This window comes from Lepisma saccharinum, chromosome 2 (assembly GCF_977018435.1).
Source record: "Lepisma saccharinum chromosome 2, izLepSacc3.1, whole genome shotgun sequence".
NCBI lineage: Eukaryota > Metazoa > Arthropoda > Insecta > Zygentoma > Lepismatidae > Lepisma > Lepisma saccharinum.
The window spans coordinates 177426742-177451261 of NC_139230.1; the positions used below are offsets into that span (position 1 = coordinate 177426742).

General features: G+C 38.4%; 1 protein-coding gene across 1 annotated transcript in view; it reads right to left on the reverse strand.

Annotated features, from left to right (window-relative positions):
• Positions 1-1139: 1139 nt before the first annotated feature.
• The window catches only part of LOC145980663 (solute carrier family 41 member 1-like), a 39935-nt gene continuing 16554 nt past the window's right edge, over positions 1140-24520 (reverse strand). The window contains exons 5-9 of the mRNA XM_083113720.1: positions 23479-23625; positions 6341-6488; positions 5108-5313; positions 4136-4284; positions 1140-1556 (exon numbers count right to left, since the gene is read on the reverse strand). Of these exons, the coding sequence (XP_082969846.1) occupies positions 1377-1556; positions 4136-4284; positions 5108-5313; positions 6341-6488; positions 23479-23625 (830 nt within the window). The 3' untranslated portion in view covers positions 1140-1376. The remainder of the gene's footprint in view (positions 1557-4135; positions 4285-5107; positions 5314-6340; positions 6489-23478; positions 23626-24520) is intronic.

The window sequence follows — 24520 nt, forward strand, 5'->3', positions numbered from 1 at the left end:
ATGTAATTACGTTTACAATTGATGTAATAAAACAAGGAGGATCCACTTCACTGCTCTTAAAAACAGTGATTGAAGTTCCTACGAACATTTTGTCTAGTGTTGCCCACGAGACGAGACTTTGGCCTGTCTCGTCTCGTGGAAATGCTGTGAAATGCTGTCTCGTCTCGAAAATATTCGCTTGTCTCGGGACACATGATCAATCTCGTCTCGTCTCGAATTTTTAAAAGCCTGTCCCGTCTCGTCCCGTGAGCAACACTAATTTTGTCGGAATAGAGTATTTACGCAGCTATCGGCTAAAAACAAATATGAATATTAAATATATGAATAAATGTAGAATTAGAACATGTAAATTACACAGGAAATGTGGATAATATTTGGAAAACGAGTCTCACTCGCAACCTGTGGCTATTATCTTACCATTCCTTAGTCAAAAATGGCTCTTTTTACACTAATTTCCTTGTATTTTTCTGGTCGATGATCCTTCCTCACAATCGGCGCATGTTTTTTTGGCGAATGCATTTATGATGAAATGTGTCTTACCATCACGTCACATCGTTGTAGGACCGGCCCCCGTGGCGGAGTGGTTAGCTCATCGCGGTACGACGCCAGGAGTCCCCGGGCTCGAATCCTGGCCTGGGCATGGATGTTTGTGAGTGTCCATTCATCAATTTTATCATGTCATCACTCATCCTCATCTTCGCAAATTAGCCAAAAGTGGCACAAAAAAGCGAATAAATCAAATCAAATAAAAAATCCAAACATCGTTGTAAGCATGGTCAGCAAATTCGAATGAAGAATATCCGGTTTCCATATTATCTAGTATCTGTTCCGAAGGGAGCAGATCTCTGAACTCCAGATAATAATTATCTGGCTACAAGTGTATCAGGATTTTGTCAGTCTGTAGTTTACGTACTCAAAGTGAGAGAAATGAAACATACAAAAAATATAGCCGTCCAATTTTATTCATTTCCCACAATAAAAACAAAACAAAATAATATATCAATGAGTTTATCTTGTGTGAGATAATAGTTTTCTTATAATGATTACATTTGACAAACATGAAAGCTTAAAGAAATATAAAATAAGCTCTCATACAAGCAACTTATCTGAACAGAAATTTATTCCAAAATAAAGCCCAGTGTTTTTGTGACATTACTCAAAACCCAACTTGAACTGTTTCATGATGTGTTTCTATCATAAAATGCACCTCCATCCACAGCATATGGCTTTTTTTACTCCGATTCTTCGTCCGACTAAAGATACAGCGTGAAAGTGGAGATTCAATCCATTATTCAACATATGAATAGCTATTGCCTTACAAATAGGATTGGTAGTACTTGGATTCTTCTTTCCACAGCAGGAAACTGTCTCAATATTCAATACACAGCTTCTTCATCTCCAAGTAAGGACAAGAATACAAAGGTTACACCAAGCAGACCAATTCCGAGCAAATCGCCGAGGGCCGTTAGATATGGGATAGCCGAATTGTCTGGATCCATTTTATAAGACCACAGAAGATGGGCGAGGATGTATGCCACATACAAGAGAATTGCAACCTGTAATTAATTGTAATTAATGTAAATGTAGTAAGAGTAGATTTTTATAATCACGAGAATCTCCTCTCCCTCCTTTACTGAAAACTTTTTCTTATTACACCAACCAAAAGGAAAACTCACTTTAGTAAATGGTAAAATATGAAAGTTAATTATATAAGCATGACCTTCGTGAACTGTGAATGATTTATTGAAGCTCATATTAACGTAGTTTAACCCTCCCATTGCCAAGCTTTTCGACACCTCTATTTTACCAAGCGGGGTATTTTGACTACCCCAATACAACTTTGTGATTTAATGTAATATTTGTTTTTAGATTCTGTAATTTTCAATGAATATCTTTATTTAGTATTGAAATACAGTTTTTCAAATTATTAAAAGTATTTAAACTGAACATAAACACCGTATGGTGACACTAGTGCAGCGTTGCCATGTATGCGCGCTCTAATTCAACTCAACTATAGTAACCTGACACAATAGAGAACAATATATGTTATTTGAGCTAAACAATGGATGTATGGTAAAACACAACAATGGAAAAATTAAATAAAGAAGATCAATGAGAGACATATTTCGTAAAACTTTCATTTTTGACAAATAAGAAGATAAGATATTTCATACCAAGCGGGTTAGCCTCACAATCCCACCAATATATCCCGTCAATATTAATTATAAAAACAAAAAAAATGAGTCAGTCACGAGTGTGAATACAATTTCAATAATTTTAGGACAAGTCATGAAACCACAAGTATGTAGCTCTTCAGATAAAATTATTATAGGGAAAAATCAACCTAGGGTAGTCAGAATACCCCGCTTGGTAATGTGAGGGTTAACAGAGAATAGGTCTAAAACGTCACGGTGTATTCTAAATATCTCAAATTTTTAATCTACTAGCATGGAATTAACAAAACGAAAAAAATAAATAGACTTTGCTAGTACAATTTTAACGCTTTTATTTTACGTCGCTCTCTACTTCTTGGGTTAATCGCGATGGCATGGATGGAAGATTAACTGGTTAATGGAACAAATGCGGTAATACATCCATTGTTCGAACCTGGGACATCTGGCTTCGTAGCGTGTTACGCTACCAACATTGCCGCGGAGGCTAGCACCCGTATCCGTGTGTGAAAATTCAGTCATGTCGGTTTCGGAGTTCATTGACAGGTCGATTCACGATCTCGCTTCCAAAGGATCCGGGTTCTAGTCCCGGACTGGACATGGGCGTTTCTCTAATCATCATTCATCCTCATCGTCATGATTGGCCCACAGAGATAGAAAAGCGACTTAAGAAAAATACATAATACTCATATGAAAAATAAAATGGCTCACTTTTGTTAGTTACTTCTGTCGAACAAATACGGACACACAATTGTTTTATATTTTTTTATGACAAGGGAGATTTAATAATAGAAGAATATGAAGATATTTACTTGTTTTGTTGCACTTTTCAAGTAAAAGTAAAGTTTAATAATAAAATTTCAAGCCAGTAGGCTATGAACAGTTTCACAAATTATTGTTGCAGCCCGCAAAATTCTCAGAAATCTGAGTGGACTGCTTCATGGAGAAGGTTGCAAACAAATATCAAATACAAGGTTAAATTTTGTACACTACGCAGTTCTTGCAAATGTCAGGGAATGCGTAATCAAGCGTATTATCATCCCATGAAATCTGTCCGTTTATGCTACATATGGCATTATCATAGTGGTCCTTTCCACACATAGCAACACACATCGAAGCTGCTTTTTATTGTGTAAGTTTCGCATACAATGTATCATTGTAGCAGCAAAAGACACAGCAATGAAAAGAACCGATAGAAGCAAAATAACTCCAACAATTCGTAAAAGAGAATGGATGTGCAAAAGCTTGATACAGAGATGTCTTCTATATAATCAAAAGAAGCTTGTTTTTAGAAATAAAAAAAGTAAAGTGCTCACCTGTGTTTAGCACCACGCCATGAAGGCGTATAGGGGTAACGCCCCAACCTTTTCTTGATCACGACTGAAGGTGGGGGTGATGTGATCAGCATCACACCCCTGATCGCCTTTACCCCCCAGGGTTTCCCCCAGGTACCCATGTCATTCGACGCTGGGTGGGCGCCGGAGCCTTTAGAAAAGTTCCCGGATTTGAAAAGGCCGGGGATCGAACCCGGAACCTTTAGCATGGTAGTCAGACGCGTTACCGACTGAGCCACCGCGGCCACTGTTTTCAGAAATGTGTTCTTTATTCTCTCAACTTTCTAGGCTATTTTCTCCCTTTTGGATACTAATAACTATCTAATATTGAAATAGATAAAACAGTCACATAATAAGAATATTAGCTTTGTAAATCTCAGATAAACTATTAGTTCATTAGGTTCCAAATGGATTTTTGAGACGTGAACAATTTGTGGAACGATAAGCAATGGAAGTTGATATTACTAAACCGAATTATTTCAGAATATGAAATAGACGACATCTGTTAGCATTTCTTTACTACCTTGCATGACCAGACATGCTGAATAAATATTTGGTAACTGGTGATCAAAGAAGTTTACTAAAAGCAAATTAAAGTAGTAAATGCCAAGCAAATAAGTAATCTATTACCTGTATAATTGCAGCAAGTAAGTAAAACACGATAAATAATGGCGTGAGATATGGACTACCAGTTTGAATGTATTCGATCAGGTACGCAAATATTAAGTGCCCTGGTATCACCATCAACATCAATACACGGACGGTTTTCGAGTGTATTTCTGTAAAGAACAAAACAAATGAGAAATGTGAAATTAAAATATTACTCGCACTCCTATACAACCATTTATAGCTGATGCATAACTTTTGTCCACCCATTGGCTACATAAACTGTTTCTTTTCCTTTTTTCTTCTTATAGTCTCGCACTTATTATGCCAACATATTTGTAATGTGACACCTGTGATAAGTAAGATTGTGATTTGCTGTCTAAAATGATCCCAGGGCAACAAGTCAATGGAATTAAAGAGGAAGAATAAGATTTTCACAACTTGATTAATTACGAATTGTGGTACTCTTTCCTTATGTTGAAACTGTATGTGTATAAAAGAAAATCTGCTGTTACCGGACTACTGGATTCTATTCACTCTTATACAAATTTGATTTGGAAGTGAATGGCGAATGTAAATTCATATAATCTATCATTGGTTCTGAATGCAATTGTGCCAACAAATAAAAACCTACTTAACTAAGAAAACTGTAATTACTTTAAATAAAAATACGTCTTCCAGAAGTTTACTTTTTCAGAAGAAATGACATGCTGAACATTAGAAGAAAATAAATACAAAACTTTCGAGTGGAGGCACAAGTGGTTCCGATCCCACTTTAAACTGTAGGTCCAGTCTCGATTAGTCTTACTGTGCATAAAGTGAACTTTAAACACCAAATCAACAACAACAACAACAACAATCAAGAACAAAACTTTCGATGGATTATAATTAAATACGTTAATAATTAATAATAGGTACTGCATGACTTTAGCCTATACTCATGAAAGAAAAAGCAAATTAAATGATGAATTGTTGTTTTTGCATTTCAGTTCTTACCTTTTGAGAAAAATGCAGAGAAAGGACTAATGCAGATCCTTGTTCCTGAAGGAAGGACTCCCAGTTCCGTTCCCTTATGCAATGAAGTCGCTATCCGACTGGCTTGGACAGCAACTAAGTTGCCTCCAACTCCATTGATCACAGGCTGGAACACGGCCAGTCCTGTGTAATTGGCCACCATGAAGTCCAAAATCAACCCTCCGAAGCTGAAAGAAATTCATTTTATAAACTATTATACAATATACATGGTAGACTTTCAGTATAATTTGCTGTGTGTGTATATAAATGTCCACATAACAATAACCCCGTGGCGGAGTGGTTAGCGCATCGCGCTACAACGCCGGGGTTCCCGGGTTCGAATCCCGGCCTGGGCATAGATGTTTGTTAGTGTCCATTCATCAATTTCATCATATCGTCACTCATCCACATCTTCGCAAATTAGCCAAAAGTGGCACAAAGCGAAGTAAAATGAAGCAAATCAATCAATCAACCACATAATAAATTAAACAGCGGTGAAGAATACAGTTTGTGTATAAATATATGTGATAAGTTTAACTTTTTCCAAACATGATTCAGATACCCATTTTTTTGTGTAAACAAAAATTAATAATAAGACAATTAAGTATTCTTACTCTTTAGAAATCCTATGAACTATCCTAGTAATTGTAAAACTTATTAGAATATCCTTTGAACTGCCTTAAATGATAATGAATTATCGGATTCGGTAATATTATCTGTCCAATGATTGCGTTCAGTCTGTTTAGAAATTTGCTATATTCAACCATGGAAAGTGCACACGTGAATTACTGTTTCATGTGCTTTGATAAGTAATTCAATGTAAAAATCCGTTGTGGTGAGAAGAACATTACTACTTTGCTCTTTATAATTATATAATTTACTCCTATTTGGACAATAAACAAACAATTTAAAGTAATCTGAGTGAATGCAATACAAATGTCCACGGGCACTCACATGGGTTATCATTGAGTATGTCCCATCATCCATTTCATCTTCATCGTCGCGGTAAAAAATCGGAAGAAAATAGCCAAAATTTAAAGAATTATCATAACGTAAGCATTTTTATTTTCATATTCCAAATGGTCAGTGATGTCTCCATGCAGCTTCCCATCTCTGTAACGTTTTGGTTGGTTTTATGATACAAAACAACAGTATCATCACAGAAATTGAATTGAAACATGCCGTCATGGATGTTAATTGATGCATGTGCATTACCTGCTAATTAACATGGCTAGAAGCACAGGCGTCCATCCTGTATAAAGAACTGATTTCGTGTACTTATTTTTCTTTGCGATCCAGAACCAAAGAGGAATAGCAAGTAAATATGCTACAATGATAACAGGTGAAACCCAGGGAGCAGTTTCTGAAATGATAATTTTTTTTTTTTTTTACAATCATGATATTCAATTATTGTCAAGTACAGAATATTTACAAGATGACACATACGAATACCTTTAAAGAAATAATTATCACCTACTGTAACCCACAAACATACATATAAATTTTACAATATAAGTAGTGTAAATATGTACTTCTGAGGCCAACTCTGATTTCTTGACTAAACGACCACAAAAAGTTGAAAAACTCACTTTCTCTCCCCGTTCTGCGCCTCATTTATTACGCTGACGATGCTTTACGGGTGCAAAAAGGCAGTGATGAGTGAAAGAGGAGCCCTCCTCTTCTCCTCCTCTTCTCCTCCTCTCCTCTTTGAAAGAGGAGCCCTCCTCTTCTCCTCCTCTTCTCCTCCTCTCCTCTTCTCATCTTCTCATTTTCTCATTTTCTCATTTTCTCATCTTCTCATTTTCTCATCTTCTCATTTTCTCATCTTCTCATCTTATTTTCTCATCTTCTCATCTTCTTATTTTCTCATTTTCTCATCTTCTCATCTTCTTATTTTTTAAGGACCAAATGTTTGTAGATCGTGATCTTCGTAAACCTCTCTTCTTATCCTCTTATTTTCTCATCCTCTCATTCTCTCATTTTCTTATTCTCTCTACCTTTAGAACATTGTCGTCAACATTAGAGATGAAGTTGGAGTGCTGGAATCAAGGGGGGCCAAATGTTTATATATGGTGATCTTCGTAAACTTTTCTCTCGGGGGGGAAGGATGTGGCATATACACGCGCGCGCGCTCTCATCTTCTCATTTTCTTATTCTCTTATTCTCTTATTTTTGAAAGATGAGTGTATTTTATCGTAATTTTCCAAGTCCGGGACCAAATGTTTATGTATTGCGACCTACGTAAACCTCTCCTCTCATCTTCTCATCTTCTTATTTTTGAAAAAATGAGTGCACCTTATCGTAATTTTCCAAGTCCGGAGCCAAATGTTTATATATATCGTGACCTTCGTAAACCTCTCTTCTCATTTTTTTATTTTTGAAAGACGAGTGTATTTTATCGTAATTTTCCAAGTCCGGGGGACCAAATGTTTATGTATTGCGACCTACGTAAACCTCTCTCTCGGGGAGGGAACGATGTGCCACACACATACGTGCGCGCGCTTATATATTGTAACACAAACAAACAAACAAAATAATAATTGCTGTTTTTTAGAATACCTGGCCCCTAACCCGCCAGGGTACGTGGTGCCCAACCCAAAAAAAGGTTCTAACGGCTGCGGTTATAGATTACCGCACCTCTGTAGGGTTTCACGTGTTTTTTTTTCCCCCCCCAAACTTCCATGAAACCCTACAGAGGACCTCCGTAATGCATGCAACGTGTACTAACGACTCTAGTGTTATTTGACGTTGTGATATTTTTGGATATAGAGTTTTATTGTGAGATATAGATAAAAATAATTATGTTTATTATAATATTTTCTTGATGAAGATGGAGAATGTATGTGTGTGTGTTACAAATAAAGTTGCATGCTTTTTTTTCTAGTTCGACATGAGATACACACAATTTTATTTTTTGAAGTACAGTTAATATTACCTAGGTTAATCTGTGACATACAACTAGCGATCGACACGACCACCTGACACACAGACACAGAGAGAGTGAGCAAATTTAAAGTGTGATCTATAGCCTTACAGGTGACTCAAAAGCAGAAATTGGTCATAGCGTGACAGGTCGATCTATCGTGAACTAAACTAACCTCCCCCACTCATACATACACACTATGTCTTACAATAAGTAAGGCTGCTATATCACATGTAAGGGCTAACGGTTGCCAACACACACAAGATCTATTGCAAATTTTATTAACCTACGACATAAGCCATGGACACACACACACCAAGCCTTCCAGATAGGCTATAAGCAACTCACCTCTTGCAATTGTATAACGGGGAAAATTAACCTACAGCTAGCAACACTGTTTGAGCTGCTTTCGACGAGTAGTGTTACCAAACTTATTTTTTTGCAAATAGGCTCTACAGCTAGAGGCTTGAAACATATACCCTACCAGAATATACCAACTTACCTCATGTAAAAATATTACCTAGTACGGGTTAAGCTGTGACATACAACTAGCGAACGACACAACCACCTGACACACAGACAGAGAGAGTGTGATACAGCTTATACGCAGTTTTTCCTACACACGTACTGGGTTTAAAAGGTAACTTGCAACAACCATTTCACTCACCTCCTATCATATAATAAAATTACCACAGGTTTTTGATACTTGCTGCCAGAACATGGTGGTTTTAGACTGGAAATTCAGCCCGATTATTCTATTTGTGCAAGAGAAAAAATGATGATGCCTGCATTTGGAATATATAATTCTTCTTACGGTATTTTGCGTGCCCCAGTAACCTTGCTTTCGATTCACGGAAGCTATGACGTGTATTTCCTGTTTCGCGAACATACGAGAACCTTTCACAATGTCGCATCAGATAATAATATATTGCAAGAGCGAGTTGGTTGTGTATATAAATCTAGTTTGGGGGAATGGACATGAATATAATGTCAAAATTATTGCTTAACTTAAAAAGAACATTTATTGCACTGCGCTTTCTAGCAAAGGTAAATGTGGAATGCCCCGGCCCCTCAGAGATTCGAATACTGTTAGTTAAACAGCAAGCATTGTCATATGGACTGACGATTATTACTTTTTTAAAAAAAACAGACCTCGTAGTAAGTTATAACCTGAGCTGTCTTGCAAGTCTCTCGAGTTTGATATCTGGTGAAGGAATATGATGCCACTATAAACTGTGCACAAGATATACCCAGTCCCTGGCATGAGATGGACGAGGACCTATACAGTTGTACAATGGTTGTTTTTTATTAAAGCATAGCGCTTATTTACATGTCAGCGCAACATGCATGCAAAGAAGGGAGGGAGACCATAACGGATAATTCTTATTTCGATGCCGGTCTACGACTCTGAGGGCTCAAGTTACAATGTTTACCTATAGCTGTACATATTTAAAAATGACCTAAGCAATTAAATGTTACAATACCGATCCTGATTTTTGTCGGATGACGTAGGTTGCAATCCCACCCCCGATGGCGTATAGACTTAAATGTTTCCATAACATGAAATACTGTTAATGGAAATCTGTCGTTTCTAATGTAAAAATCATATAACAAGAAAAAGAAGAAAATAAATGTTGCGAGCAAATACGGAGCCTCAACCCAAACACATAAATAATCAGACAAGATGTCAACGGTGCGTTCATAACTAACAAGTGATTATTCAAAAATTGAAATGGTGCAGGGGGGGAAACAACCAACTAACTAACTAGGCTTCTTAAACCCGAGGACAGCAAATACAAGCCTATCCTGATCTGAGAAAGATCTCTATCTATTTTTTTTCCATCCCAACCGATTTTTTTTAGGTCTATTCAACCCCTCATGGTACACGAGTTCCCACTGCCCTGATGGTGGAGGAAGCGAATCTATTTGGACATGAAAGAGCATTATGTGTGGGAGACTATAATTTATACATGTGGTTGCTTGGATGCTTACAGAGGATGTCATAGCTCGTGCGATTGAGTCATTTTATTAAGCACATATTTTGATGAGTGTAAAGAATTAAATAAGTCACAAGGGGCTGAGGCATGGTTCGAATTTCTCGATCTAGGTATGGATGCAGACAGACACGAAGTTTTGTGTGTGGACACAAATGATAATGGAAAAATGCCGTTCACCCCGATAGCATAGTGGTAATGTTGTTTTTGCCTCGTTTCCATCGACAACATAGTGGTTACACTGTCCAATATTAAGAAGTTTGAATATGCCTAACCTAAAATAAAATTCAAGAATTAATAGAGTTAAATATTTGCCACTCTGAAATGGCGACGGCTATCATAATATTATTTTCAGCAGGATAATAATGACAATATTATATATATTAAGAATTAGGCCCGAGGGATTCTTATTCACTACACTCGTTTCCGCACAACTCATCGACTACAAAGCAACAATGTTAGGAAGTGTGTGCATGGTCCCAAAAATACAAATTTAAAAATTACTAATAAGACATGAACTCTCTTCACTGGTGTGTATTTGAATATGCGAAAATGAGGTACTTTGAATAACCACAAAAAAGCTTGCAACGGTATAGAGAAGGGTCACAACTTCAAACTTTAGACGATTTTTCGTTAATCTGCAAAAGGCCAGGGCGTACGGTAAATTGATTTTATTGAAAAGTATGCAGAAGCAGTGTTGGAAGCAGTTTGAAGACTGAAACGGCTATGGAAGGACACTTATTATAATGTTAATATTTCAGTATAATATTTTCAGAATTGCTTTTCGATAATGTTCGGTACTTAATTTAATCAATTGTTAGACAAAACATACATTCGAATTCAAGGACGGAAAATATGAACAGCAAATGAATGCTTTAGAGTAGATGTGATATTTAAAGGAGGTGATTATTTTTTTTATTTTCTCAATTCAAACAAAAATTCATGAATATTATTATTATTGAATGGTTGGTTAGGTGCTCGGTTTACCTTGTCCCTCCGAACGAAAGATGGAATGTATACAAGCCTGTGCCTCCTAAGTTTATCGCGGCTATGAGGATAAATCGCGAAATAAAACAAACTGGAAACTTTCAATATATATATATTTTTTATAACATACTTCAATTAAAAAGGATTGCTATCCTTTTTATAATTTGTTAAATTTTATTACGAACGAGGAAAGAATGCATGGCACTTAATGCTGTAATGTTATTGATTAGATCATCGTTTATCTTGTCCGCATCGATTAATCTTCTTATGTTTTTTTTGTTTTTTCGTCGCGTCCATCTCTTCTGTTATCACAATCGAGACTTCTAGATTATTATTTTTTCTCCCTGCAATTTTAGAAATGTAATTTTTCATGATCATCCAGCGAATGGCTGAGACATTTCAGCAAAATGTCGATTATTCAATAGATGTTGTAAGGTTCCATGTTTTTTTTTCACTATCTCTTGTTTGGTCGATTTTGAATTTGGGAGTTATTTTTTTTATTTTGCCTTTCGCGACATGTTCGACTAATCGTGACAATACGTTTCAACCTTTCTGCATAAACGTTGAAACGTTTCAACGAACAAACGTTGAACCAAAAAAAAGGTTTTCTCAAACGTTTAGACGGCTACGAAAATGTTGAAATGTAAAATATTGTTGCATTGTAATCAAAAAAGAATTTGTTGAATATGCCTAACCTAAAATAAAATTCAAGAATTAATAGAGTTAAATATTTGCCACTCTGAAATGGCGACGGCTATCATAACATTATTTTCAGCAGGATAATAATGACAATATTATATATATTAAGGATTAGGCCCGAGGGATTCTTATTCACTACACTCGTTTCTAACCTGTCCACACTGGAAACCGAAAACACAAGTACGAGACACTAACTTGGGAGAGGACATGCAAAAACTCTGCGGGGCTCATCTTAAAAACTTCAGTAGATGTTTGTCATGGAACTCCCTCCTTAAATTCGATTCGAAAGGCACAAATATTCCGGTTCTTGAATAAGAAGCGCGTATGCCTTCGGAAAGAGAGAAGAAGAAATAAATAAATCAACTCATGCATATTCTTCATGTACGTACGCTTGGTGACAAGAAACAGTATTTTTTTTTCTCTTCAAGAAATTGTTTTCAACTTTTTGCTAGGTGACCCAACAGGAGTGGACGAAATAGCTTATTCATTCAAACTGGAAGCTTGCTTTTTTTCAACAATAGAAAACACATTATTTCCAGTGAAATATAGACTCAACTACTTAGAATAGCTACCACAAGCTTGGTGACTGAATACTAAAAAACTATCGAGCGACTTACTTCACAGCAGTGTCACTTAGTTTCAACAAGAACAGTTCAAGGCTTCCCGGGTGTCCTGCAAGGTTCGGCATTTATTTTTTTTAATAGCAAGCAGATGAACTGGCCTTACAATATGAAGACCCCTCTCACTGTGTCGGTTTTAGCGAACGTCACGACTGTGTTTGTGTGTGTACTGTGAGTTAAATAAAAAAAATGTGGAACATATCAGGCAATGCGACCTCTTTTTTTGTGATCCGAACTTTGAACAGAAACTTGCAAATATGCTTGCCGAGATTTTAAGTGATGTGTCAGATATTGAATTTTTCCAATACAGAGGACGAAGAATATATTCAAAGCAATCATGATACCGATTCATATGTGTCAGTTGACGGCGATGAAGACAACCAAAGCAGTAGACCTGATACAGTAAGTGACAAATATTTTTATGATAAAAAATAGATTCAAGAGATCTTCAGTGGAGACTACGAAACATACCAGAGTCCCGGAATATATATATATTTTTTTGTTTCATCCCGAACTACAAAGAAGAAACAAAGTAGTTCCAGTTGATGCATGGGGCTACATTATCACAGACACTATGCAGGAGAACATGCTAAAATAGACAAAAAAAATAAATTGAAAATGTGAGAAAAAAATATGTTAATTCTGATAGAGTTGTGCTCACAACTTGTGCCTCTTACAGAACTGAAAAGCTTCCTTGGACTTCTTATTTACAATATAATTTTAAATAGAACAACAAAAACTTTCGATCTTTTTTTTGCTACAGACGGAACAGGACATATTTCGAGTAACCATGTCATCCGCTAGATTTGCAGTACTTCCGAGTTGTATGAGATTTGTCAACCCTGAAAGCAATTTTGCAAGTTCTGAGTGAATTTAATGTCAATTCTCAAGCTTGCTATTCGCTTGGTACTAATATAACTAGAACTAATAATCAGAACACATTAGAACAGATAGGCTAGAGTAATGTGAAAACGAGAAAAAGTTTTCTATACATAGGCAGGCTGTAGTAAGACTGTGTAAACCTAATTTTGATACCAACAGAAATGTAACTACTGATAACTGGTACACTTCCATGGAATTTGTAGATGTACTGTTAAAAAAACTGGGCTAACTATTGTAGGAACAGAAAAGAGATTTCACCACAATTTCAGGCTCAAAAAGTTGGAAATAGTGTATACAGCTTTACGAAGAGTGTTAAATAGTTTCTCAAGTACCAAAAAAGGAATTCTCATTTCAAAATGTTGTGTTTTGTCTAACAATTGATTAAATTAAGTACCGAAGAGCAATTCTCGAAATATTATACTGAAATGTCTACATTATAATAAGTGTTCTTGCATAGCCGTTCCAGTCTTCAAAATGCTCCCAACACGGCTTCTGCTTGCTTTTCAATAAAATCTAAATTATGTGCAGTTCAATTTACGGTACTAGCGTGTCTCACTGCTACACGGAAAATCCTACAGGAGTTTATTTTTTCCTGGAGCTCTGAGACTCGCCAAACCCTATATGGTATTGAGTATCCTCATTATTGCGATGTGATGAGAAACATGAATATCCATGTTGTGAATGAAAAAGCCAGAAAATCGCATGTCACGGCTTTTGATGTTATCTGTAAAAAAAAAAAAGCATAACGAGAGTGAGGATTATGTCGGAAATAAACATGTAGAGGACGAGGCTTGCAGCATGAAGTTTCAAGGATGCCAGTTCCTAATAGCTCGGTATTAACCAACTAATTTTCTTGTCTTCTTAAACCCAAAGGTTTAGCAACAGAAGCCTTCCATCTCTCACCCTATAAATGAGCAAGATCAATCCAATTTTGTAGACATGACGAGGAAACCCAACGACGGAAAATACAGAAACAAAATCAACGACTTTCTAAACGTTGCAACGTTGTGAGAAACGACGTATATAAATAACGTCATGAGGAAACGAAAAATTGAAGACGAAAATCTCAAGCTTCGCGATTACCTCGCGAAACGCTTCAAAGGTTGGAAATCCGAGAATCGCGGATTCTACGAAGAGAAGAAACGTCAGGATCAACCTGTGATCGATGCCATCAGCGGTCTAGGTAAAGAAATTAAAAGTGTCACGGAACAAAATAAAAATTTGATTAATGAACTCGTACCACTCGCAGCTAAAAGTTATGCCGTACCCACGCCCATTTCAAGCATTCCTTCGACGCCGTTCGAACTGAAGGATGCACCGGCACGACGTCGAGCCATAGGCAGCACGTCGTCGTCTTCGGATAAAATCGAGTTGGGACCTTTGGCACGAGACTACCTGAGTACAGGGAAATTCGACAAGGATGAAGTGTTCGGATTGTATCCCAGCATGGAAACCAGCGAAGGTGGCGGTGTGGTGTGGAAGATTGGGAAATCGAAGGTAACCTTCGAAGGCAACGACATTAAAGTCAATTTAGGCGACAAGGATAGTTGGAACAGGTATCCGGGTACGGTGGGACTGTGGGAACTCGTCGCCAAAAAACAGCCGAAAGATTACACCGACGAAGATTACCAAAGTTACAAGGAAATTCTGATCATGACGGATGCCTTGTACCAAAACAACGACGCCTCGCAGAATAGGGTGAAATCAAGCAGCGGCGAGAAGTACAGGAATCTCATCAAACCGATTTGGAACCAGGTCAAAACAGGCAGCGGCGTCAAACGCTACAACACGTTACCCAAAGAATTCGTTTGGGTGGACGACGTTAGGAAACTCGTGGACCGATTGTTGGTGATAGCCGGCGAGGAGAATGCAGGTAACCGTAATTTCTACAACGAGAAGGTTGGCATCGTGGACATGATCAGCACGAAACTTTCCAACTTCATCGTGAACGACGACAAGGGCATAGGTTACCTGATCAAAATCATCAACACGCTGCCTCCGAAATTCTGGAACGTGGCCGAAGGAAAGGGGCTTGTGAACGACATCATCAACAAGTTACCTTTCGAGATGCATCTACCTGGCTACCAGTACTGCGGACCGGGTACCAAACTCGAGAAAAGATTGGAGAGAGGAGACAAGGGTGTGAATCCGTTGGACGCCGCATGCAAAGATCACGACATCGCCTACAACACCACGCAGACGGATCTGGATGCACGTCACGAAGCAGACAGAAAGTTAGAGCACGCAGCTTTCGAAAGATTCGTCAGCAGAGACGCATCGTTGGGTGAACGGGTCGCCGCACTAGGCACCACCATCGCCATGAACACGAAACAAAAATTGGGGTGGGGTATATAAATAACATACAGTAAAAAAACAACATGGATTGCATAACTAATTTGCCACCCGAGCTACTATCTAAAATATTCAAAAAGGTAGTTAACGGAGATGTTAATAAACTTGTAAACATAGCAAGAACAATGCCGGAATTTCGCATCCCTTGTGAAATGGTTCTCAAGGACCTTCTTCGGGAGATCAGCGGCCTGAGGTGCGATGATCTCAACATTCTGCTTTTGGCTGCAGGGCAAAAATTGGACGATAGGTCGGACGAACTGTACGAGGCGATGCAGGGAAGAAGACAGTATACTGATGATTGGTACAAGTCTATGCAGGAGAGGAAAGATATCACTACGCACATCCTCGCGTTTTCCGAAGCACGAACTTTCTTCCTCTGTTAAAAAATAATAATATATATACGTGTCAAAAAACTTGATATATAAATAACACGCATCGTGAAAAAAATAATCTTCGGTATATATAAATAACACACATCGTGAAAAACAATTAAATTTCTCTAACACACACACTGAAATTTTTCTCTTCTTCAATATGACGACTGAAAAAATGAGTGAGCTCCAAGCATTAAAACAAATGCTAAATTTGTCATTTGAGTATGTAAAAATTCGGGAATTGGAAGTCGACAAATCTTACACGATAACTTCCGGTTCAATCGTTTCTACCCAGTATGGCCCCAAGGTACGCCTGTTGCTCAACGCACAATACAGTCTATTTTTACCAGATCGATACGCTAACATGTTATCGAACGAGAAGCTATCTATTTTAATCGAGAACAAAACTCGAATCGTGTACAAGGGGACAAAGGAACTTCTTGGCAAGAAAACAAAGCACGTTATAGAATTTGTGTAACGACTGCGAGGCCTTGAAAATATATAAATAACATACCGTAAAAAACTACACAAGAAAAAATCTCAGAATATATATAAATAACATACCGTGAAAATAACACATAGAGCATCAACATGAAGCCCAAGGGTGTCGTGTACCAGATACCATACTCCAATCTAAAAAATCTAGGTACCCTTGATGGGTTACTCACCAAGAAACAACGCGAGAAGAAACGTTCTTGCTTGTCGAAAGGACATGGAATGAAATTGCTGCTCAGCACACCTCAATTGAAAAGGTTGCAGCGTTCGCGGAAACAGCAAAAGATTGGAGGTTTCATATTCAGCATCCCGGCCATCCTGGCAGCATTGGGGGCCGTTGGAAGTTTGGCCGGCGGAAGTGCCGCCATTGCGAAAACCGTCATCGACTCGAAGAAGAACAAGGCGGAATTGGAAGAACAGAAACGTCACAACCTGGCTATGGAGAAGAAGGGGAAAGGTATAACCAAAAAACAAAAAAGCAACCTCGATGCTTTGAAGAAATATAAAAAAAAGAAACAGAAGCACTCACCAACCGAGACATTGAATCTCTGATCGAACCGTTACAAATCAAACACTTCAGAGGAGTTTTCATGTCCGACTCGTTACCTTCAAGCGTGAAAAAAAGAGAATGTGGAGTAGTCAACTTGGACGGTCAAGAAAATCCAGGCACGCATTGGATATGTTACCACAAAAACGATAATGATAAAGCATTCGTTTTCGATTCTTTTGGAGGTGTTCCACCTACAAATTTAATTCATTATCTGAAAACAAGCAAAACCTCCATATACTACAACGACGAACGCATTCAAGATTTCGGAGACGTGAACTGCGGTCATCTCTGCCTCTCCGTGCTCGCCTTTCTCTCTAAAATAAATAACCCTACGATCGAGGATTTCCAGAAAGTACTGTGGAACCTGAAACAGCATCACTAGGATGGGCGTGTTCCATCTCACGAGCGAATCTTCAATCTTGAAACTCACGCTGCACGACGACATTGTCTATCCTAAATCCGTGGCTCTGCGTGCATTCTACAGCATGTACCTCATACCTAATGTTACGCAGCACAACAACAAAATTAGCGTCGGAAGCGAACACATCGTCGTCACGCCAGGACAATACAATCTTTCCACTTTGCAAGCTCAGTTACCCAAAGGCACGTACTTTTCTCAAAATTCGGTCACGCACAGAGTGGAAATCCTCTCGGCGACGGAGACCGTTGACCTGGGCACCATAGGAGAACTTTTAGGTTTCGAGAACAACACAAAACTCGAAGCTGGCATCAAGCATGTGGCAACAAACATTCCTAAATTTTTGGCCATAGAAACTCTGAACGTACACTGCAACGTGGCAGAAGGTATGATCACGAAATCCTCGGACGGATTATTAGGAAGTCACAAGCAGACGGGAATCATAGCCACTTTCAAACCAAGTTCCGAGTTCATGGAACCGATCATCTACACGCCCTCTTCGCCGATCTATTTTCCAGTATGTCGCAACCGCATAGACGACATAGAGTTGGTGGTGACGAACGAGAAAGGAGACGTGGTAGATTTCGCAGGTGCAACAACTACTGCCATCGTGGAGATCAACGTATAATAAATAACCATACATGTAAAATGGAGCAAATCGAAAGTTACGAATTGCAATCTTTCCCTCCCAACCGTCGCACGTTCGCCAATCTCAACGAGGCGAACAGGGAGATCGAATACGACGTTGACGTAGGCGACGGGTTCATTCATCCTCACAGAGCGGACCTCTACCTTCAATTCGACGTGGTGAAGAAAGAAAGCGGAGACACGTTTCCCGCAGCAGCAAACTTGATACTCGTAGACAACTTCGTGCCTCACCTGTTCTCGCAGGTGGAGGTGAGGAAACACAACACCGTCATCGACAGAATAGATTATCCAGGCATCACGTCGACGGCAGTGGGAACATTGAAATTATCCAAAACGGACGCAGCGTACTACCAGGCGGGAGGATTCGAAGCGGGGACCAAAATATCGACGAAAAGTCACACGGTGCTCTTTCCCATGCGTCTGCTTCCAGGTTTCTTCTCGGACTACAAGGAGATCATGTGGAAGGGAGGACTGCGCGTTACGTTTCGAAGAGCGGCCAACGACAACGACGCACTGATGCGATACGCTACTTTGGGTCCGGACGGCACCACGCCGATAGCCAACACTCTACCCGAAGCAGCCAAGTGCGTCATTCGGAGCATGGAATTGAGAATGCCGGTGGTGGAATACGAAACAAACTACGCCCTCAAGTACAAAGCGGAGATCTTGAAAAGTCCGCAGGTGCCGATTCACTTTCACGGTTACCAGTGCGTGCAAAAGATGGCGTCCGGAAGTCACATGGAATTCGACGTGACAACGCAGTTCAACAACATACAGTTCGACATGCCAGATTTCGTCGTAGTGCTCTTTCAGACCGGGAGGGACAAAAATCAGGAAAAAGATTCCAGCAAATTCGACGACTGCAAGATCAAGAACGTTTATCTGAAGAATGGACGCAACGAAGTGTTCCCGCGCGAGAATTACAATCTCGACGTGACCAAAAACGATTACCTCAAACTTTACGAAGCGTTTTCGGCTTACAAACGCGTGACCGAGGGAAGTGTGGACATGTACTACACGCCCAGCGAATTCAAAGCACGGAGACCCATGACCGTCATCAACACATCTAAGAGAAAGCAGGTGGTGGTCAACGATCGAACCAACATCAAGGTCGTCTGCGAGTTCCACGATGCCTTGCCCGAGGATACCCTATGCAGTGTCATCCTGATTGCAGAGAAGTCCTTCGCCTACGACGTGAAGAATGAGAGGGTCACAGAGCAGTTTTAACAAGTTTTTTAACATCTTTTCTTGCACAATAAGAAATTTTCTGCACTAGCACAATCAGTTACAATGGCACAATACGAATTTCACTAGTTCAGATCAGTTACAAATCTCAATTTCATTAGCTATCAGCTACAATATCTTTTTGCACTATAGCACGAGACAATCAGAAAATTTGCACAAAAAAATTTGTTGTTGTTTTTACACGTGAAAATTAACAATAAAATTTCTTTTTTATCGTTTCAGATGCTGTCGAAACATCAAAAACATATACACACACACTAGAAAATAAGCATGCAACTTTATTTGTAACACACACACATACATTCTCCATCTTCATCAAGAAAATATTATAATAAACATAATCATTTTTATCTATCTTATAATAAAACTCTATATCCAAAAAATATCACATCAAATAATACTAGAGTCGTTAGTACACGTTGCATGCATTACGGAGGTCCTCTGCAGGGTTTCATGGAAGTTTGGGGGAAAAAAAAAACACGTGAAACTCTACAGAGGTGCGGTAATCTATAACCGCAGCCATTAGAAAACTTTTACATTTTTGGTTGGGCACCACGCACCCTGGCGAGGTTATAGGGGCCAGGCATCCTAAAAACAACAATTATTATTTTGTTTGTTTGTTTGTGTTACAATATATAAGCGCGCGCACGTATGTGTGTGGCACATCGTTCCCTCCCCGAGAGAGAGGTTTACGTAGGTCGCAATACATAAACATTTGGTCCCCCGGACTTGGAAAATTACGATAAAATACACTCGTCTTTCAAAAATAAAAAAATGAGAAGAGAGGTTTACGAAGGTCACGATATATATAAACATTTGGCTCCGGACTTGGAAAATTACGATAAGGTGCACTCATTTTTTCAAAAATAAGAAGATGAGAAGATGAGAGGAGAGGTTTACGTAGGTCGCAATACATAAACATTTGGTCCCGGACTTGGAAAATTACGATAAAATACACTCATCTTTCAAAAATAAGAGAATAAGAGAATAAGAAAATGAGAAGATGAGAGCGCGCGCGCGTGTATATGCCACATCCTTCCCCCCCGAGAGAAAAGTTTACGAAGATCACCATATATAAACATTTGGCCCCCCTTGATTCCAGCACTCCAACTTCATCTCTAATGTTGACGACAATGTTCTAAAGGTAGAGAGAATAAGAAAATGAGAGAATGAGAGGATGAGAAAATAAGAGGATAAGAAGAGAGGTTTACGAAGATCACGATCTACAAACATTTGGTCCTTAAAAAATAAGAAGATGAGAAGATGAGAAAATGAGAAAATAAGAAGATGAGAAGATGAGAAAATAAGATGAGAAGATGAGAAAATGAGAAGATGAGAAAATGAGAAGATGAGAAAATGAGAAAATGAGAAAATGAGAAGATGAGAAGAGGAGAGGAGGAGAAGAGGAGGAGAAGAGGAGGGCTCCTCTTTCAAAGAGGAGAGGAGGAGAAGAGGAGGAGAAGAGGAGGGCTCCTCTTTCACTCATCACTGCCTTTTTGCACCCGTGAAGCGTCGTCAGCGTAATAAATGAGGCGCGGAACGGGGAGAGAAAGTGAGTTTTTCAACTTTTTGTGGTCGTTTAGTCAAGAAATCAGAGTTGGCCTCAGAAGTACATATTTACTCTACTAATATAATATTTATAATGTTTTAAAAGTAAAAATAAATTACAAAGTTAAAAATATATTATTATTTTTATTATTAATTACTCAGAAATAAATAAGTTTGTTACTTTTAAATATATCAGATATTATAAAGTAGCAAACTACGTCCTTTACTAACTGGTTAAAGATGTTAATAAATTATGAAATAGTTGAAGTGGTTTTATTATGTGTAAGTTTTTATTAAGTTTCTGCATTATGTTAATATAAATCAATTAGATTTCATAGTTATTATTGTTTTGCACTGTTATTTTAATTTTATTGTGCGTATTGATAAAGAATTGTTAATGATCTCCTGAGAGAAAAAAAGCATTGAAAACTCACAACTACACAAAATTGTGTATGTATTCGATATTATTCTTAGTACAGTATATTTTAAATTAAAAGTAATTGTTTATCTCTTGTTTGTTGTAACAAAAACTCTCAACCTCAAAATTTTTTGGTATGGGGGGATTTTTGAGGTCAAGATTGTTGGTGAGTGGAAATCCCCCCACCCAGGATTTCGCACCCAGATTTGTCGTTATATCGATATCAGAATTGCCACTATCCGTTGCAAAGTTTATATGTGGTGAATTTCTAAAATGTTTTAAAGAATCACAGTGTACATAGGTTACTTTAAGTCATTTTCCCCCACTTTAGGTTAATCTCTGGCTGGGACTCGAACCCAGAAACTAAAGAGCCGACATCTTAAACCCAAAGTTTCATTGTACTACTTTATGTTGTACATAAACTCTGAGTAAATAAATAAATAAATAAATGTGGTTCTTGATATTCTAGGCTTATATTTCTGCTACCTTCTTCCTTATTTACAATTTCAAATTCGAATTGACAGCGTGATATCTTCTATAATCGGTGACAAAAGTGGTTACTATTCAATAATCAAAATTGCAGTACAACCAAGAGCAAAAGAAACAGTAGGGGAATTGTCCATCGCCATTTTCATTCAGTTTGTTTTCCACAAGGTGATGACATGGAATTGAAATAAAAACGTTAATGAGTAGAGGCCAACATCTGCTTCGAATCAACCGAATTCCATTCCTTTAAACAACACAGGATGTGGAATATAAAAAACAATGAAAATAGCAATGTACAATTTGCCTACTGTTATCTTTGTCGTTGGGTATACTATCTGTATATTCCATGACTGATCTTTTGAAAGTTAGAAGTAATATCTTTGCATGGAATGCAGTCGGACATACTAGTATGCAGTGGCGGTGAGGGGGAGCAGTTGCCCCGCCACTTTTCGCCACTGCACTATGCTAAATCTTATCTACAAAGCAAATATACTGTCTTTCACCCCCCCTCCCGGTTTTGGAACCCAATCGCCGCCACTGCTAGTATGTAATTTTAGTTGTCGATCTCAAGGACATGCCCTTTTGCTGCTTTTGCTGGACTACAATGACTTTTGACTGACGCTAATTTTATATCTTTCTGAGTAGACGCCGACACTTCATGGCGGAGTATTCAGCGTGACATATCACGAGTCAAAGTATGATTATCTAAACATCTTTCATCTGTTCATCATTCATCCTAATCGCCACGATCAACTCAAGAGATGGAAAAGCGACCTGAAATAACCATCATAGAAATATATTCATAAGGTGTCCTAATTCTAGTCTGTAAGGTGTATTCGAGATATGCTTCATGTAAACCCTGAGGGAAAGTGGTTCGAATTAATAACAGTAGGGGTTGCTCGTTTTTTTGTTACCTATATTCACAATTCAGAAAATGAATTTTGCTTACAGAGGTATCCCTTGCCTTGTTGCAAGTAGAGATGATACCAATATGACAAAACTTTAGTTTTCGCCTCATCTCGACCACAGTTTCAAAAATCGAGACAAGAGCGAAAGTATACCCATCGGGACTTGTAGACACGAGACTGAGAACAAGACAGATGAATGTAAAATCGAGACGAGTTCGAGACTTCTTGTAGAATCTAGTTTGATTCTTCTTGTAGATTCTAAAGTTTGAGACTTCTTGTAGAATCTCACCTCGTTAAAAATCTTAAATTAAAATGTAAAATATGTAAACAAATAAACATTTCTCCTGTTTTGATTATTTATGTAAAAGAAACAGGTGTTGTTTAGTGTGCAAACACTTATGCTTTTAGGTCGTTTTTTTAATAAGTATTTTTTACATTTTTATATCTATTTTTCGGCGACTCGAGACGAGATTAGGACTTTCCCTTCGAGACCGAGACGAAATGAGACTTGAGTTAGATATGGAAACGAGACGAGAAGATTACTCATTCACAAAACGAGATGCCATGTATCGTTTCGTCTCGGTACTTTCTTTAGTTGCAGATACTACCAAAAAGAAATCAACAGCTATTAAACCAAGTTAGTACATTTAGTTGAGTCAAGAGAATAGAATTTACTTTGCATCATGTTATAATATTAGATATGCTCTTCAAAGGTTATCAACCCTAAATATATGTTATGTTATACGGTACCCCTGTGTATGTATTATTTCAAACGTTCATGCTCACAGTATTTACTTTATACGTACCAATAGCATCGTACAACAAAACTGCAACCCATGATAGAAGTGCTAAAGAGGTAATGTCCCCCAAACTTGCTGCTATAGGAGTTGCTACGTTGTCCGGATTTATGTTACAACAACGTGAAACTACAATGACAGCCGCTGTGATCAAACCTGTAAATGTAATTGGTAGCATTTTAATAAGGAATATATGAAAACTCTTATATTCAACATTTACTCATATACTTTGTGATACAACTATTTTATACTTCTTTGTTGCTGAGCAGTGGTGATTCATTCATCTTGAGTTTTCTGGACTTTTTACCACTGTACTAAATAGTTAAGTACCTACGTTTCAGAGGTTCATTCTGCCTCCGTCCTCAGGGTAATGTGTATATCTAATGAATCATTGTTCAATCCCCGGACACATGAGGTGTTGGTGGACTGCGTCTAATATGGGGTGTAATATCTGCTGCCTCGGAGGATTATTTCGTATCAAGGCTCCACCTTGTCTGTTGGTCGTAAAGACCTGTTGTGAGTGAAGGTGCCGGGTAGAGTTATCAGTGTCCCAGGCTCCACTTTCGTCTGGTGGTCACGTCAAGATCTGCTTTATTCCAGGGAGCATTATACGCAGTGGCCCAGGCTCCACCTTGTCAGAAGATTATGAGTTGATAATGTTAGTAATCAACCAGAAAAAGTGAAATTAGTCTTCTTCAGTGCCGCTTATGTGCAACTTATCTGCAGTTCTCCCAGTGCGTGTGCTACACTGATCCTCGTTTGTATGCTGACTGGCCAAAGCAAGGTTGTCCTTCTGACAGACAAGGTGGAGACTGGGCCACCGCATATAATCCTCCCTGGCACTTTACACATAGAAACAGATCTTGACGTAACCACCAGACGAAAGTGGAGCCTGGGACACCGTGATAATACTACCCGGCACCTTCATTTACAACAGATCTTAAGACCAGCAGACGAGGTGGAGCCTTGGCCACTGGAAATAATCCTCCAAAGCAGCAGATTTTACACCCCATATTAGACGCCGTCCCCCAACAACTCATGTGTCCAGAGA